Raw genomic sequence first — 15948 nt, forward strand, 5'->3', positions numbered from 1 at the left:
TACAATAGTGTCAAAAATATGAACTGCTTGTTAAATCTGACAAGGAATGCACAAAACCTATACACTGAAAAATACGAAACATTGCTGAGCAGTATGTGATGTTCATAGGTTAGTCAATAGTAAGATGTCTATTCTCAAATTTATCTAGAGATTCAATGCAATTTTTTTTTTGAGTCAGAGTCTCACTCTGTTGCCCACGCTGGGGTGCAGTGGCATACTCACGGCTACTGCAGCCTCAACCTGCTGGGCTCAGGCAATCTTTCTGCCTCAGCCTTCCAAGTAACCGAAACCACAGGTACACATCACCACACCCAGCTAATTTTTTAAAAAATTTATTCTAGAGACAAGGTTACGCCATGTTGCCCAAGCTGGTCTCAAACCCGTGGGCTCAGGCAATCCTCTCATCTCTGCCTCCCAAAGTGCTGGGATTACGGGCATGAGCCACCATGCCTGGCTGCAATTTTTTTTCTTTTTTTTTTAGATAGATGGGGTCTCACTATGTTGTCCATGCTGGTCTTGAACTCTTGGGCTCAAGCAATTCTCCTGCCTCAACCTCCCAAGTAGCTGGGACACCATCACACCTGATTGCAAGTAGATTTTTTTAATATTATCTTTGGAACTTTGCCTTTGCCTTTCTCTTTCAGGCTGTAGGTTTTCTTTAGACATCCAATAGCCTCTGGTTGCCTAATCATATTTAAGAATGAGAAAACAGAGAGGTTCAGCTGGACTCTGAACAGACTGTGTGCATGTGCATACTCATAAAAGAGTGTAATAAAATTATAATTTATCATGTTTAGATGTCTTTCCAATTTACAGAGTAATTTCAAACTCTTTTCTTATCTGATCTTCATCACAATCCTGTGAATTATTCCAAACTCACTAGTGCTGTCAACCGCATTTTATAGTAAAGGCAGGAGAAATGATGATTTTGCAGGGTCACCCAGATATTAGTGGTAGACCCAGGATCTGATCCTAGATTTCTGCTTCCCAATGTGGTCACCTTCCAGAATTCAGGGAGCCAGGGTTCAGGGAAATGGACAAGCAAGCAGAGGCTCCTATAGAAAGGGCATGGACAGTGCACTGGACCCCAGGGCCACCCAGGCCCTGCCACGGAGCCAGGCTGTCAGCAGTGGCACTGGCTCAATGGCACGGCCTTTGACCTCCCTGCAGGGTGGGTTCCAGAGCACCATTCAGCCCAGAAGTGCTGTTTAATCAGTAACTGGCCTGCTTCCTTTTATAACCCTAGCTCTTGGCTCCATTTTCAGGCAGAATAGAGATCATCTTATATAATCCCGTCATTTTATTGATAAGAAGACTGAGGCTGAGAGAGAGGGAGTAGCCTGTCCAAGGTCCAAGTGAGTGAAGCCAGTAAAGCAGTAATGCTCTTCCAACTCCTAGACAGTAAGTAAGGGAAGAAGAAAGAGGTCTCAGGAGTTTTCATCCACCCTGGTAACTGCACTCACAGCATCTTTCTCTGCGGTCATGGAGCCAGCAGAGGAGAAAGGTCTGCTTTGGCCTCTCCTGTCTCTCTTTTCTCAAAAATTAAACATACTGCAGGTGTACATGCAAAACTGCGTTGCTCTGAAGCCAGCTGCTCACTCAACACAAACACAGAAGCCCTATAACTATTGTGGCCTCTTCCCACCAGCCAGCGTTAGTGAGATCCTGGCCAGAGTGTCCAGAAACACAGCATGGCTAAGATCACTCAGACATGGGAGCAAGGAAGGACTTCCAGGAGACTGGACTGGGAATGGAGGGCCCCGGGTAGATGCAGAATAGAGTTGGCAGGATGAAGAGGGAGAATCCTGGGGCAGGTGGCACTGATGTCCCCCGGCCCTCAACTTCCTTGAGGGAGAGAGTCACACCCAGAAATCCAGGAAAGAGAATGCAGAGGACCTGGGCTTATCAGGTTTTCTGTTTTTAGCACATTAGAGCAGGGCTGCCAAGACTTGCTCAAACAAAGCAAAACTGATTTGCAGAAAGTCAAAAAAGAGAGAAAGATTTTATTTGATACTATAGGAAAGATTTTTACAGATGTCCTACTTCCATTAAGTAAGAAACTCGCCAGGGCTAAAAGCTAAATGTTGAGCCAATGAAACTTTGCGTCCAAGTCAACTAACAAGTCCTCCCACTGAGAGGAACCCTTACAGTCTCAGACACCCACCGGTGCAAATTCTCCAGGGCCCATGGCCCCATAGGCTTTGGGCACCAGCAAATCCAAAGCCAGAACTTGTCATTGGTAGCTTAGAACATAGTCCTCTTAAGGGAAAAGTAAGTACCTCTACGTTACAAACAACAAAAACGTTACTGAGTGTCCACAAATCCACACAAGATTTCAATCAAAGCAGATGGGGAAAAATACATCTTCATGTCAGACTCTTTTTAAAAGATTGTCCCTCATTTGGCTGAGGTTGCGTGTGATCTGCTGGAAGGCAGGGGATCAACCTGATAGCCTGAAGAGGTCACTCAGATCCCTGGGAGGGACCAGAAAGGGCAATCACATGACCAGTAACCTGCTTCTGCTATAAAGATCAAGGCCAAGGGGCAGAGGTGATGCCACTGGCTGGGGACACAGGTGTACTGCTCAGACCTGAGATAAGGACAAAGGTGGCTGGATTCTTATGCCACTGATTTGCGGCAGATGCACTTCACTTACATATTCAGTGACTCAGTGTACCCACCCACCAGATGGGATGGATTTCAATTCCATGATGTCATCACCACCACCAGGGCTATGAGAACCATAATCTGTCCCTGTGATTGTTCAAGTAAGAATGGAAAGGACAGCCTGAGCCTCTGCAATGGTTTTTCCAAGGGGAGAAGGCGTTCAGTGTCACATAGAAGATGCTTCCTAGGCAAGGGGGAAAACCAAGCAGCAAGACCTTGTGGCCACTCCCAGCCCGCCAGTCTTGGCTAGACCCTGGCCAGAGTCCCCAGAAACACAGCATGGCTCGAGGCCATCTAAGAAGACAGAGCGAGGAATGACTTCCAAAAATGAACTTGTTCGAGACCCGCCTGGGCAACTTGGCAAGACCTCATCTCTACAATAAATAAATTAAAAAAAAATCAGCCAGGTGTGGTAGCGCGTGCCTGTAATTGCGGCTACTTGGAAGGTTGAGGCGGAAGGATCGCCACAGCCCGGCAGGTCGAGGCTGTGGTGGCCAGGAGCGGCCACTGCACTCCAGTCTGGGCAACAAAGTGAAACTCCAACTCAAAGAAAAAAAAAAATGAACTTGTCACCTGGGCAATACAGAACTGAGACAGATACAGAGGAGATGCTACACACAGGCCTCTTCATCAAGTTTCTGGTTATCAAAGGGACCCGTCTCCAGTTAGTTGGGATCCCACGTAGACAGTCTTTCCCAGGTTAAGTCACCAGCCACAGGTCAACTCGGGCAGCCAGGCACAGATAGCCAGTCCTCCTGCAGGCTCCTAAAGACAGGGAATTCACCGACCTGCCACTGTCACAGTCCAGGGCCCAGCACAGAGCCCAATCCAGAGAGGACACTTGATTGCTTATCAAGAGGTGACTGAGAGGCAAATGAGAAGGGAAATGAAAGCCCACATTGGAGTCCTGCCGACTGGGCAATTGATGTCAAGAAGTCAATTCTCTATCATGTTTAAGAATTTCACAGCAACATGGATGGAACTAGAGTCTATAATACTCTCACAGAAACAAAGATCCGAGTATCACATGTTCTCACTCATATAATGGACCTTGAACATCCAATGCAATACTATAAGAAAACGACTGACAGTACTGGGAAACTATGGGGGGATGGGATTAACAGTAGCATATATCTGTCTGGGGATGGGGAAACACCTCTTATCAACAGGGTGCCTGAATGAAACGTAATTGTATACCTAACCCTTAACTGTACCCCACAACATCATAATAAAAAATATTGATAAAAAAAGAAGCCAATTCTCAAGAAGCCAGCGAGAGACTGTGTTCCTATTGATCTCACCATCAGCAATTCCAGACTTGACTGCTCATGAAAACAAACAACGAAAAATAAACAAAAACACTCTTCTTGTTCAGCATTCAGATTCCCAAGCCCCTCTCCCTGGAGAGTCTGGTGCTGTGGGTCAGGAGCAGGGCGTGGGACCTGGACATTTTCACCAAGTGCCCCAGGTCATTCTTGAGAACCTGAAAGTTTGAGAAACTCTGCCCACCCTTTCCAGAAGGCTCATTCACTTCCCATCACACCAGTGGGAGGAGACAGACTCATCTGGTCTATTTTAAGCCTGGGGTGCAAGAGACCTGTTGACTTTGCCCTTCACTATCCTGGGGACCCTCCCACAACTGGTTATAAGCATTGTCCCAAAAGTCCCAGAGGCTGTCACCAGTTTCCTCACACACACATACTCAGGTCCCTCCCAGGAGAGCACAGGGCCAGCCGCAGGCCTGGCCAGCTAGGGGTGGACTCCCTAAACCCCCAACCCTCTCACTGTCACCGTCTGACGCGACACTGTCCTCAGCTGCCCCATCAGAAGAAGCTGCTGGAAACTGGGTGGGATGGGGGCCCCAGACAGGATCTAGAACTATCTGGATATTTAGAACCCCAGCCCATCAGAGGAACAAAAAACTGACCCACAGCCAGTAGCTCCCACTGAAGGAAGTAAACTGAAAGTCTCCACACCTGGTCAGAGCATAAAGGAAAGTCCCCAGGGCCTGACTCAGCCGGCCGTGGGCACTCTGTCAACACAGAAACCCAGTGATTCTCTGCCTGCGAGCAGCCAGCTCCTGCAGGTTTCAAGCCACGTCCCGTGCCCAAATCCCAGCGCTGCCCAGGGCCTGCCCATGCCTGCCCACGCCTGTCCATGCAGCCACAGGACCTGGAACAACAAGACCCCAGTGAGAAACTCTGGGAAGTCAACCATAGACTCTGGGGAGGGCTGCCTGACACAAGTGTCTTCCTTCCCTCTTGAGGTTTGGGGTGGATATAATTAGATGAGGGGTTGGGGCTGAGACCCCGGATCACTGGGACAAATACTTCTCACTGTACCTCAGTTTCCCCATTTTAAAAGTGGGTTAATAGCCGTTATGGCCCTGCATATAGAACTATTGCAGAACATAATTAGCTAATTCCTGCTAATGACAGGGGCCCACCTACTATCTCCCTTTGATTTTGATGTCTCCACCCACCATCCACCCATCTGGTCTGGTGGAGCAGCTGAAGTTCAAGTTCAAACACCAAAACAAAACGAAAAACTTGAACAAAGTCTACCGTGTGGTCCTCAAAGGCAGGAGCAGACCTGGCAGGTGTTTCTGGAGATCGACGCAAGCCAAGCCAAGGTAGCCCACATCCACCTGCCCCTTGTCACCCTGCCCCCCACTCAAAGCACCAGGAGGTCTCTATTCTGTCCCCCTTCCCTGTGTCCTCTCCCTCAACTGAGGACGCAGGGGCTGTTCTCAGGGAAGAGAAGAAAGCCAGCCAGGGGTGATTCATTCGGCAAGGCCAGGGTGCTAACCTGGTCACACTACACTCCAGGCCCCAGTTTACCCATCAAGTTTTCTGTTGTCTCAAAAAACATTTCTTAAAACAAAGAAAACCTTATGTCAAATGCAATTTTATGTAGAACCTCAAAATAAAGAAACAATCTACATGGAGTTGGAGAGCTTAAAGCACTATAAGGACCCAGAGGCCCTCTGGGTCGTCCCTTAAAACAACATTCCAGAACACTGTGATGGGGATTCCAAGTCACTGACTGAAACCATGCCTCACCAAGACTCAGGGCAGCCAGTAGGAAGGGTCTACCTACAGAACAAAGTCCAACAAGGTTCTCAGCACATCTGAGAACTCCCAAGGAGCTTTTCCTCCCTCCTCTCTGGAACTCACAGTTGGGAGAGGGAGGCGACAGCCACAACAAAGTCATTATTTTGGGGCATCTTTGTGCCATGTTAGGTGTTTTCAATAAATACCATCTCTAATTCTTATAACATCTAGGTTTCATTTTCACATGAGAAAAAGGGTTAAAATAGGATAACTTATCAAAAACCCAGAAGGTGAGAAAGTGGCAGAGCTGAATTTCAGACCCAAATCTACCTGACTCCAGAGCCGCGCCGCTCTCCTTGGGGCTCTGCCGCCTCTCCTGGGGAGCAGGGGACACGCAGCTCTTACCACCCCACCCAATGTTGCAGACCAGCAAACAAGCTCAGAGAGATGAACTGCCTTAAAGAACACGCTATAGAGCCAGCAATCCCACTGCTGGGTATTTATCCAAAGCATGAGAAAACAGGACCCTGGAGAGACCTGCACCCATGTGTTCACTGTTGCATTATTCATTGAGCCAAGCCATGGAAGCAATCTCATGTTCATAGGCGAATGGGTAGACAAAATGTGGTCTATACATGCGGTAACAAATCTTATGTCAAGTGTTCTTATCACAAGATAATAATAATAAATAAAGAGAATAGTAATCATAGGTAGAGGGCGGGAAGAAACTTTGGGAGGTGATGGTTATGTTTATGGCAGAGATTATGGTAACAGTGCCATGGGTATATGGGAATGTCCACACTCATCAAGCTGTATACATTAAATATGTATATCAATATCAATAAAGTGGTTTTAAAAAGTGAATTAAATATAGTATGGATTAAAAAAAAAAGAATACCTATTACAAAAGCCACTTTCATTTCCACCCCTCCGATGTTGGTCTAGGGGCACTGGCTGCTTCCAGCTCTGACCTTGGCTAAAGCTGGGAGGACCCATAAGCCTGTGAGGAGCAAGGAGGTCGGCCCCATCCTTCGTTCTCAGGATGGATGTCGGGAGCTTGACTAAGCTCCCCTCACTACCTACTGAACCCCTTGCCCTTGGGCACCCAGGCCTTGGCTGAGCCTCTGAGATTCTCCTGGACCACCCCAAGTCGCAGTTCTTTCTCCCAGGGTCCTCGTCTCCTCACCAACCTGCACCACCCACTCAGCAACCATGATACCCACAGCCACGCTGGGTGAACCCAGCAGTTTTGGGTGGTCAGGGCACCCAGTTTCCTCTTCCTCCTTCCATGGTATGCTGGTCGCCCAGTTTGAATCTGCCTTGGTTGACTCAGGGATCTGCAGGAGTTCATGGAAAAGCCCAGACCTACCTGTAGCCTCTGGAGTTGGCTAGATTCAGAAATGCCTCTTCCAGGGCCCCTGGCATGTTAATGAGCTACAAATCTGAGAAGTGTTTTGGGTGAAAGGACTGGATTATGCAGACAGGGAAGTTCCATCCCCGGGGAAGGATGCCAGGAGTCCATGTCACAAACCAGAATCTCTCCCGGTGGAAGTAATAAAGAACTGCTGGGCACCACCATCGGAATGGGTTCTCAGAGTTGGGACAGATGCCAGAGGTCATCTCACTGCCCATCCCATCAGGGCCTTCCCTTCTGGGGAAAACAAGTCTTTTCATCTAGTACCAGTATCAGCAAGATCTTCCTTCCATGAAGCACAATCTGCGTTGAAACAACCTCTGCACCAATTAGCACCACAACCTAACTGGTCCAGTCTCTGCAGCTCAGGAGAGGCTCCAGTGGGAAACTGCCCACCAGTGCATGTGCCCTCTCGGTCTATTCTTCCTCTAGCCAAACATGCTGGATTCCTCTGGATCCAAACAAAATGTTTTCTGAACCCCTGGCCTTCTGGTTCAGTCTCACCTTTAGTCATATTCCAGTGAAGACACAGTTTCCAGAATCACCAGCACAACCCATGAGGGGCCGGCCAGGTGTGGCCTCCATGGGGCTGCTTGATAGGGATCTCCCTCTTCTACTCTATTCCACTGATTGTCCAATAATGCCTTCAAGTAGCACACACAAATAACAAAAAGAAGACAGACAAAGAATGACATAATCAAAAATAGAACATGAAAAAATGATCTGAGATGAAACATCTACAAAATTTTTTAAGTCCAAAAATACACGGTTCCTTCCGTCCTTCAAAATGCGGCTCAAATAAATAAATAAATTTTAAACAACTCAGCCCAGGCATCTCCGCTGAGAAACTCTCCAAGAGAGACCCCCTTCCCAGGACACACTTCCCTCCCAGTCTCACACGATGGAGGAATGCCTCTGCTCCCCAATCCTAGCATGGGTCAAGATGCTTAATAAATGTTGATGAGTGGATTAATTACAAGCATGTCTTTGCCTGTAGAATGTAATTACACAATGACTCCATTTGGCAGAGATTATGTGTACGCACAAACATGAGTACATGCACACAGGATTTGAGAGAGAATGCAAGACTAACTATCCATAAGGGTTACAAAATCTGGGGGAGGAAATTTCAGAGGAATTTCACTTTTTATTTTGCACATTTCCATGTTGTCTGACTTCAAAAAGAAAACTTCCTTTTATCATCAGAAAAAAAACTCGGTGGCTCAGCCTGTAATCCCATGCCTTGTGAGGCTGAGGTGAGTGGATTGCCTGAGCCCGAGGGTTCGAGACCCGCCTGGGCAACTTGGTGAGACCTCATCTCTACAATAAATCAAAAATTAGCCTGGCATAGTAGTGCATGCCTGTAGTTCCAGCTACTTGGAAGGCTGAGGAGGAAGGATCGCCGGAGCCCCAGCAGGTCGAGGCTGCGGTGGCCGGGAGCGGCCACTGCACTCCAGACTGGGTGACAGAGTGAGACTCCAACTCAAAAAGAAAAACAACACTTTTTAAAGAAAGCATGCAAAGGCAATACCAAATGGTTAAAATGCCTCTCTGTAGGCACTTTCCCTCATTTTTAAATCTTAGTACTTATCCGAGTTGGCTAAATTTTACTTAACTATAAGGGAGACCCGAGAAAACCAGAATTTATTTATAAAAACTGTGTATTTATCCTTACATATTTAAATTTCAGTCATGTTCAAAGTATTCTCCGTTTGATGCAATACACCTATGAAGGTGCTTTTTCACTGCTCAAAACTCTTTTGAACTCATCAATTTTGATACATTTGAGTGCTTCTGCCATTTTTGGTTTCACCTCTTCCACGTTGGCAAAACATTTCTATTTGAGGACTTTTTACATCCAAGGAAACAAACAAAAAAAAAGTCACTCAGGGCAAAATAACTGAATAGAGAGGGTGTGGCACAGAGGCCATGCCATTTTTGTCAAAAACTGCTGAACACTCAGCACACTGTGGGCAGGTACGCTCGTAAATCACCTATCATAAAATGGGCAAATGCATTGAAAGACTCTCCAAAAAAATTCACTGCCTATAATCCCAGCACTTTGGGAGGCCGAGACAAGAAGGATTGCCTGAGCCTGTGGGTTCGAGACCAGCCTGAGCAACTTGGCAGACCTCATCTCTACAATAAATCAAAAAGTAGCCAGGTGCGGTAGCGTGAGCCTGTAGTTCTGGCTACTTGGAAGGCTGTGGCAGAAGGATCACTGGAGCTCAGCAGATCGATGCTGGGGTGGCCGTGAGTGTGGCACTGCACTCCAGTCTGGGCAACAGAGTGAGACTCCAACTCAAAAAAAAATTTTTTTCACTGAAGCCAAATGCAGCCTCTCACAACAAGGCTAGCTGGTACACTGATGCCAACGGGTTCCTGGAACACTTACCTAGCAGGGGAAGCCTGTATATAAGGGGCCCATCCTTCAAAAGATAATTCCAGATTTGAGGGGAGTACCCCTTGTGTATATTCCAGATTTGAGAGGAGTATCCCCTTTTGAGACCCCCGCCCAAAGTGATGTGGATCCATAAATAGACCCTCTTAGGCACAGCTATTCCCCTTTTAATAATAACTTTTAAAGGTATAAACAAATAAAAATATGGGGGAGGGGACTTACTTTAAACTTTGGGCAGCCACACATGCCTGGCCTTCACGGGGACTTCTGTCAACTCAGAATTCTGGCTCTCCCACGAGGTGCCCAGCTCCTCCTGCTTCAACCATGGGAGGGAGGTGGTTTCTGCCTCCGCTGGTGAGGGCGGTGGTGCAGTGAGCACAGCACTGACTCCTGACCCAGACGGACACGTTCTGTTCGAGCAGCCTATCAGGCAGGCTGTCCAGATCTGACTCATACTTAAGTCACCCAAGGTATCGGCCTTTCCCTCCCAGCTGGGTGTCATCTACGAAACTGATAGGCAAGTGCTCCCAAGTCCTCACCTGAGTTGTGACTAAATAAGAAATGGTCCAGAACCCAGGAGAAAGTGAGGAGCGACCTGAGGCCCCCACCCAGAGTGATGTGGATCCATGAACGGACCCTCTTAGGCACAGCTATTCAATCAGACACAAGCTACCAGACCTGCGGTCTTAGCCCCAGGCCTCCGTGCCCAGCACACAGGAGGTCAGCGCAGAGCCTTGCCCAGGACATGAATGCTGTGCACGCAACAACAAAACACATGAGACATATGCAGATAGTAAGTGGGGAAAAGTGAAGTGAGAAGTGGAAACAACCACCTTTGTTGGCTTGGGTGGATGAATTATTTTCCATCTTAAAATGTCCACCATGATTTTTAATCATATGTGTTAATAAAGCTACATTGTTTAAAGCCTTGTTGAAATTACATCTCCAGCTGTGCTCCTGGTCTACCAGCTAAGTAACTTCATCAAAAGGGGAAACCAGACGAGTTTTGCCTGAGATGTTTGTAGTGTACCAGTGCTGGCGCCGGGCGATCACCAGTTCCGTTTTTATGTGCTCACAACTCTCTGTTTAATGATATGTTCTAGGATTTTGCTGGGGACATGCATCAATCACCATTGTCTTTGGAAGACAATTTTATAATGGCATCGTGGCTAAGATCATAGGCTTTAAAGTTGCACAGAGCTAAGTTGGAATTCTTGCTCTACTTCTTACTGCCTTTGGGCCATTTACACAAACCCTTACAGTATTCTCATCTGTAAAGGCATTTTTTCCATATAACTGCTGCGAGGGTAAAGTGAGATAATGAATTGAGGTGTACATATTTAGCGAAGGGTAGAAATGACCATCATCATAGTCTCCAGCTCTTCACCACCACCGTCACCATTATCATCACCACCTCAGCATCATCAGTGTGGGCCAAAGAGAGACAAATGATCCAAGATTCTGACCTGTTAGCCAACTACCACAGGATTCTGGGGAAAACCTTGAGATATTGCTAAGTCCAGACAGAATAGGCGATTTCTGAAAATACGAATGGCCAAGATGGAATTTTTAGTAGAGACCTGCTTCTGGAAAAGATCTTAACAAAGGAAAAAGGCAGTTACTGCCCACGAGCTCTGAGCCAACTCCAAACACACTTCTCACCACTCAATGCCACCCAGGGTGAGAACCCTGGGAGAAGCCCAGAAGTTCCCGTTCCCACACTACCTTTTACAATCTAGTCCTAGGTATCTCAGAAACACTCTGAAAAGAGAAACACAGTTTCTTACTCAAATCACATGAATTCTTAGCATTAGCAATCCATTCCCCCCTAAGCCCTTTGGGCTGGCAATTCTGTTTTGCATGTAGCAGTCCAGGTAGAATACGGCAGAGCCAGCCTAGCTGGGTCCAATCCAGATTACACTGCTGTTTTGCTCTGCGACTTCAGGCATGTTACTTAGCCTCTCTAGTGCTGCACTTTCCTCACCTATAAGAGGGTAATAATAATAATAGTACTTACCTCTAAAAGGGGTAATACATAGTATGTGCTCAACAAACGCTATGAATCATCATATTAATTAATGATTGTTAGTATTCTAGACATTCTAGTAGCCACAGCGTAATAGCAGAGGCAACATCATCTTTGGGACCTGTCACATCCTTCCTCCTCTTCCAAAAACAGATCTTCTTTCTTAGGAGAGACATGAGCCACAGCCTGGGCAGAACCACAGACCAGAGAAGGAACAGAAAACAGGGAAATTCCAGGACCACAGTGTTTTGAGAGACAGGGGCCACTGGCCACAGCGGCAGGCAATCTGACTCCCAGGGAGCAGAGTGAGGGCCAGGTGGGGGGAAGGAGCCACGATCAGTTCTCCTTCCACAGCCTGTGCTGACAAGACCTCTAACCAACAAGCCAGCTCTGAGCAGATCCACTCTCTGACCACTCTCTCCGGCAGCCGGTGACTTGGGCTTCTGATCTACAGAAGTGGCCATCTCCTATTCCTCAGTCTTCCCATCTCTCAAATGAGGGCAGTGAATTTTCAGACGTTCCTAGAACCATGATAGAGGCAAGGCTCTAGGAAGCCCCTGGAGAGAGCAGGCTCCAGTTCACCTCAGCACCCGGGAGCCCCCCTACAGAACAACCCTAGTCTCCCACTGCTTTCCACTCTCCCTACTCCTTCCCTCACTCCCTGCACACACCTTCCCAGCACATGTTCAAGACAACAAGAGGGAAGTTCTCTAAACTTTTATCAGGCATGCTGACTCACACTTGTAGTCCCAGCTACTCAGGAGGTGGGAGGATTGCTTGAGCCCAAGAGTCTGAGTGCAGCCTGGGCAATACAGCAAGACTCTCAGCTCTAAAAACGAAATAAAAGTTTCATTTATCTATGGTAAGATGGGGAGGTGATGAGAGGAAGAAAGAGATGAGCAGCCAGCACGCCTTTTCTTTTCTAAGAGAAAGTTCTTTCTCTTAGAACCTGGGTAAAGGGAAGGACGTGAAAACCAGAAGACCATAGAAAGAAGTCTCTGTTGCCGGGGTCTTATTTCCCAACACTCCTCAAAGCATTTCCCCATGTTCCTTAGAGCAGGCCAGCCTTTCTGCAATGTCAGGGCTCCACTGACAACCTGACAATTCTCAGGCTCTGGACATGAATCCTACTGATACTATATCACCTTCCTGTTTGTCTCCAGGGTTTTTCCAGCTCAAAACCTCAATCTGCATGATGTAAACACCAGGCTGCAACTTATAAAGGGCTTTCATGTAAAGTATCCCTCTTAATTCTTGCAACAAACCTGGAACACATATGTCATCCCCATTTTATAGCAGAAACTGTGGCTTAGAAAAATTGGGTAACATCTCTGATCACGTGGCTAGACATTGGTAGCACCAGGTTTTGGCTCCACACTGGACAGTCCTGTCACTGCATCACAGATGTCTCCAGTCCCAATTTGCCTACTCTGGCCCTCCCACCCTGGGTTGGACAGAGGCCCCTCCTAAGTGCCCACCCTGGGCTTATACAGAATTGGGTACCCATGAATAAGAATTTAGATCCCTGTATTCCACACCACACTGGATGAGGCAGGAGTTTATGACTGGGATCTTTCTCACTGCTACTTCCCAGCACCTGGCATATGCTCAGTCGGTGGGTATCTACTAGACATTTGTTACATGAATGAGTGACTGAAGGAATCAGTGAATGGTTGACCAATTAACAAGCAGATGACTCTGAATAGCCAGAGTTGTACAGCCTAGCCCCCAGATATCTGATTTTTTAACCCCAACATCTGATTTAACAACCTTGGTCTCCAGATGCCTGAGGGATGCTCAGTCTTACTTGAGGCGATCGTGACCTGACAAGCAGTCAGTAGAATATCAAGGCAGCTTCATAGTCACCATCAAATATCCAACAGTGACCTAATGCTCAGCGAGGCAAGTTTTCCAGTTCTCATCAGTGGCCATAACCGTTGCCATCTGCATACCCACTCACATGCAGGCACAGCTCACACAATCCCCAGACAGCAACTTGCATGAGGCCCTGGAGGCCATGTACAACACTGGATGGGAACGGTGGGGGCCAGGCAGGGCCCAGTATTGTCAGCCTTGGGAAGGAGGCAGCCAGATTCAAGTGCCGCCAAACAGGAATGCAGGGGTGGGAGCGACCCAGGAAAAGGAACTCCAAAACAACAGTGCCCCTTTGGGGCCCGGCGTGACCTGAACCAGGTTCTAACACAGACAGCAAATTCAGGGACAGCAGCCACACCTCCTGGTCAGGGAATGAGACCTCAGCTGCAAACAAATACTGCAAGGTGATCCCAGGGACAGAGATTTCTGGAGAGGCCTGGGGTGGGGAAGAAAATGTGAAGGAGTGGAAATGAGCTCTGCCACTTCCGCCAGAACCCACTGCCTCACATCCAACTCCAGCATGTGTTGCTTAGTTCTGCTCTCAAGACAGTTAGTTCCTTAAGGGAAACAACTGCATCTTAGTGGACCCTGAAAGCCCTCCCTCCAGCATTGCCTGGCCCAGAACTAGGTACTCAGTTAATTCAATGAGCTTCAACAGGAGAAAAGACAGAGAACAAGGCATGTGGGTGGCGGGAGGGGGCTACAGAATCTGGGGTGAAGGACCAACCCAATGCTGTGAAGAATGAATGAGCTTCACAGAAGAAGAGAAAATGAGCAAGGGTGAAGGTGACAAGAGAAGGTAGCTGGATGAAGGAGCCCAGGGAAGCGTGGGAGGTAAGCTTCAGCCTGATCTCCCTTGAGTGGCAAGGAGGCAGCACAGAGAGGTGGCTGGGCTGTGACTCTGGGAAGATGCAGCCCTCTCAGAGTCAGCAGGAGAGTCCCAAAAAGGGAAGAACGAACTTGGAGGGAGGGGAGAAAAACATCCCTGAAATAACAAACACCAAACAGTAGGCTCTGCTGAGGAGGAAGGAGTCTGGAGTCCCAAGTAGGCAATTATCAAGGACGCACAAACATCGCAATTATGGAAAGGAAGAGAAGGTAAATCTGCCTCACAGCAGGGCAGAGGCACAGCCAGGAACAGGGGCCCAAGCACACAAGCTCCCGGCTTAGCCCCGCTTCCTCCCCTGTTGGTGGAAAAGAGGAGAAAACAACGTGCCCAATCTCAATTGCTAAGTGTGGTCTGAGTAGCCACGCAGCCCCAGAAGCCAGTCTTCCTCAAGTTCCCTAAGTTAGGATGCTGCTTGCAGAAAAGGAATCGATTAGAAATAGTGCCCAAATCTGCCCTGACATGGCAGCAATGGGGAGAGTTATGGGACCCAGGAACACCCAGAGAAAGTGAGGCCAGCAGGGCAGGGCAGCCATTGTCTGCAAAGGAGCAAAACTCCCTCACCAAGCAGCCACTGCTTCTCAGAGCCCACTCAACACTGACCCTGGCTGGTGTGCTCTGGTCTTTCAGAAAGCCTGGGGTCCCCACTGCTGGTCTCACCAGGGCACTGCCACCTGCGTGTTCCTTCAATAAAGCAACTAAGGATCCATCCCCAGCTCTGCACATTGAGATGTAATCGTTCTTGAGGTATTTCAACAGGTCTTTCATTGATCCTCCTGCCAAAGAGCTTCCTGTCTTAGTATCTTCCAAAAGACTCAAGACACACGTTCCCACATCCCTTTTCTCCCTCCTGGAGACCTCTCGGCAAGCGCAGCCCTGCAGTCCCCAGCTCCAGCTTCAACGACAGCCACAGGTCGGGTTCCCAAGTGCCCCCTGCAAAGGTCCCAAAGGGTCTTTTGACCAGGAAGGAAAAGAAAAACACCACATGACTGCAGAAGCCAAGGATGTCTGGGCTCCAAACCCCCCTGGAACCTCCCTTCCGCCTACATCACCCCACCCCAAACTACCGTGCAAGTCACCCCTCTCGGAGCCTCCGCCCCCAGGTCCAGACGTGCACTAACGCCACCAAACTAACGGAGGGATGCAGACGGAGCCCCTTTTCTTCGCGTCAGACCGAGGGGTGGACAGGTGGGAGCGGCGATCCGGCTCCTCCAAGCCCAGGGGCTTCCCGCCTCCGCCGCGGCCGGCGCGCGGCAGGTCTATCTCAAAGGTCCGGCCAGCCTCCGCCCGGCCGGCGCAGCCCGGTACCCGCCAAACAGGAAATTCCACCTGTGCGCCCGGCTCCCGGGCCACCGACGGGCACCGCGGAGGAGCCTGGCCGGGCGCAGCGCCGCGCGGCAGGGTCGCGGCGCACGGGCCAGCTTCTCAACATTCGTCCCCTGGGGTCCCGGCCCGCGCCCACCTCCTGCCTCGAGCTGTACTTAAGTCCCGCGCCGAAGTCCTTGGGGTCCCCTCCGCCCTGGCGGGCCCGATCGCCCCTCATGGTCCCGGCGGCCGGTCGTGGGTCTCAGAGGCGTGGTCCCCGCGGGCGGCCGGCTCCCATGGCCCGCGGGCGCGGGGGCGCAG

General features: G+C 48.9%; 1 protein-coding gene across 1 annotated transcript in view; it reads right to left on the reverse strand.

Moving 5' to 3' along the window:
- ST14 (suppression of tumorigenicity 14) overlaps window positions 1-15865 on the reverse strand; it is a 42828-nt gene extending 26963 nt beyond the window's left edge. Inside the window, exon 1 of the mRNA XM_008057888.2 lies at window positions 15785-15865. Within this exon, the coding sequence (XP_008056079.1) occupies window positions 15785-15865 (81 nt within the window). The remainder of the gene's footprint in view (window positions 1-15784) is intronic.
- Window positions 15866-15948: the final 83 nt, after the last annotated feature.

The sequence above is a fragment of the Carlito syrichta genome, unplaced genomic scaffold (assembly GCF_000164805.1).
Source record: "Carlito syrichta isolate Samal-C Ts95f unplaced genomic scaffold, Tarsius_syrichta-2.0.1 Scaffold303153, whole genome shotgun sequence".
Lineage (NCBI taxonomy): Eukaryota > Metazoa > Chordata > Mammalia > Primates > Tarsiidae > Carlito > Carlito syrichta.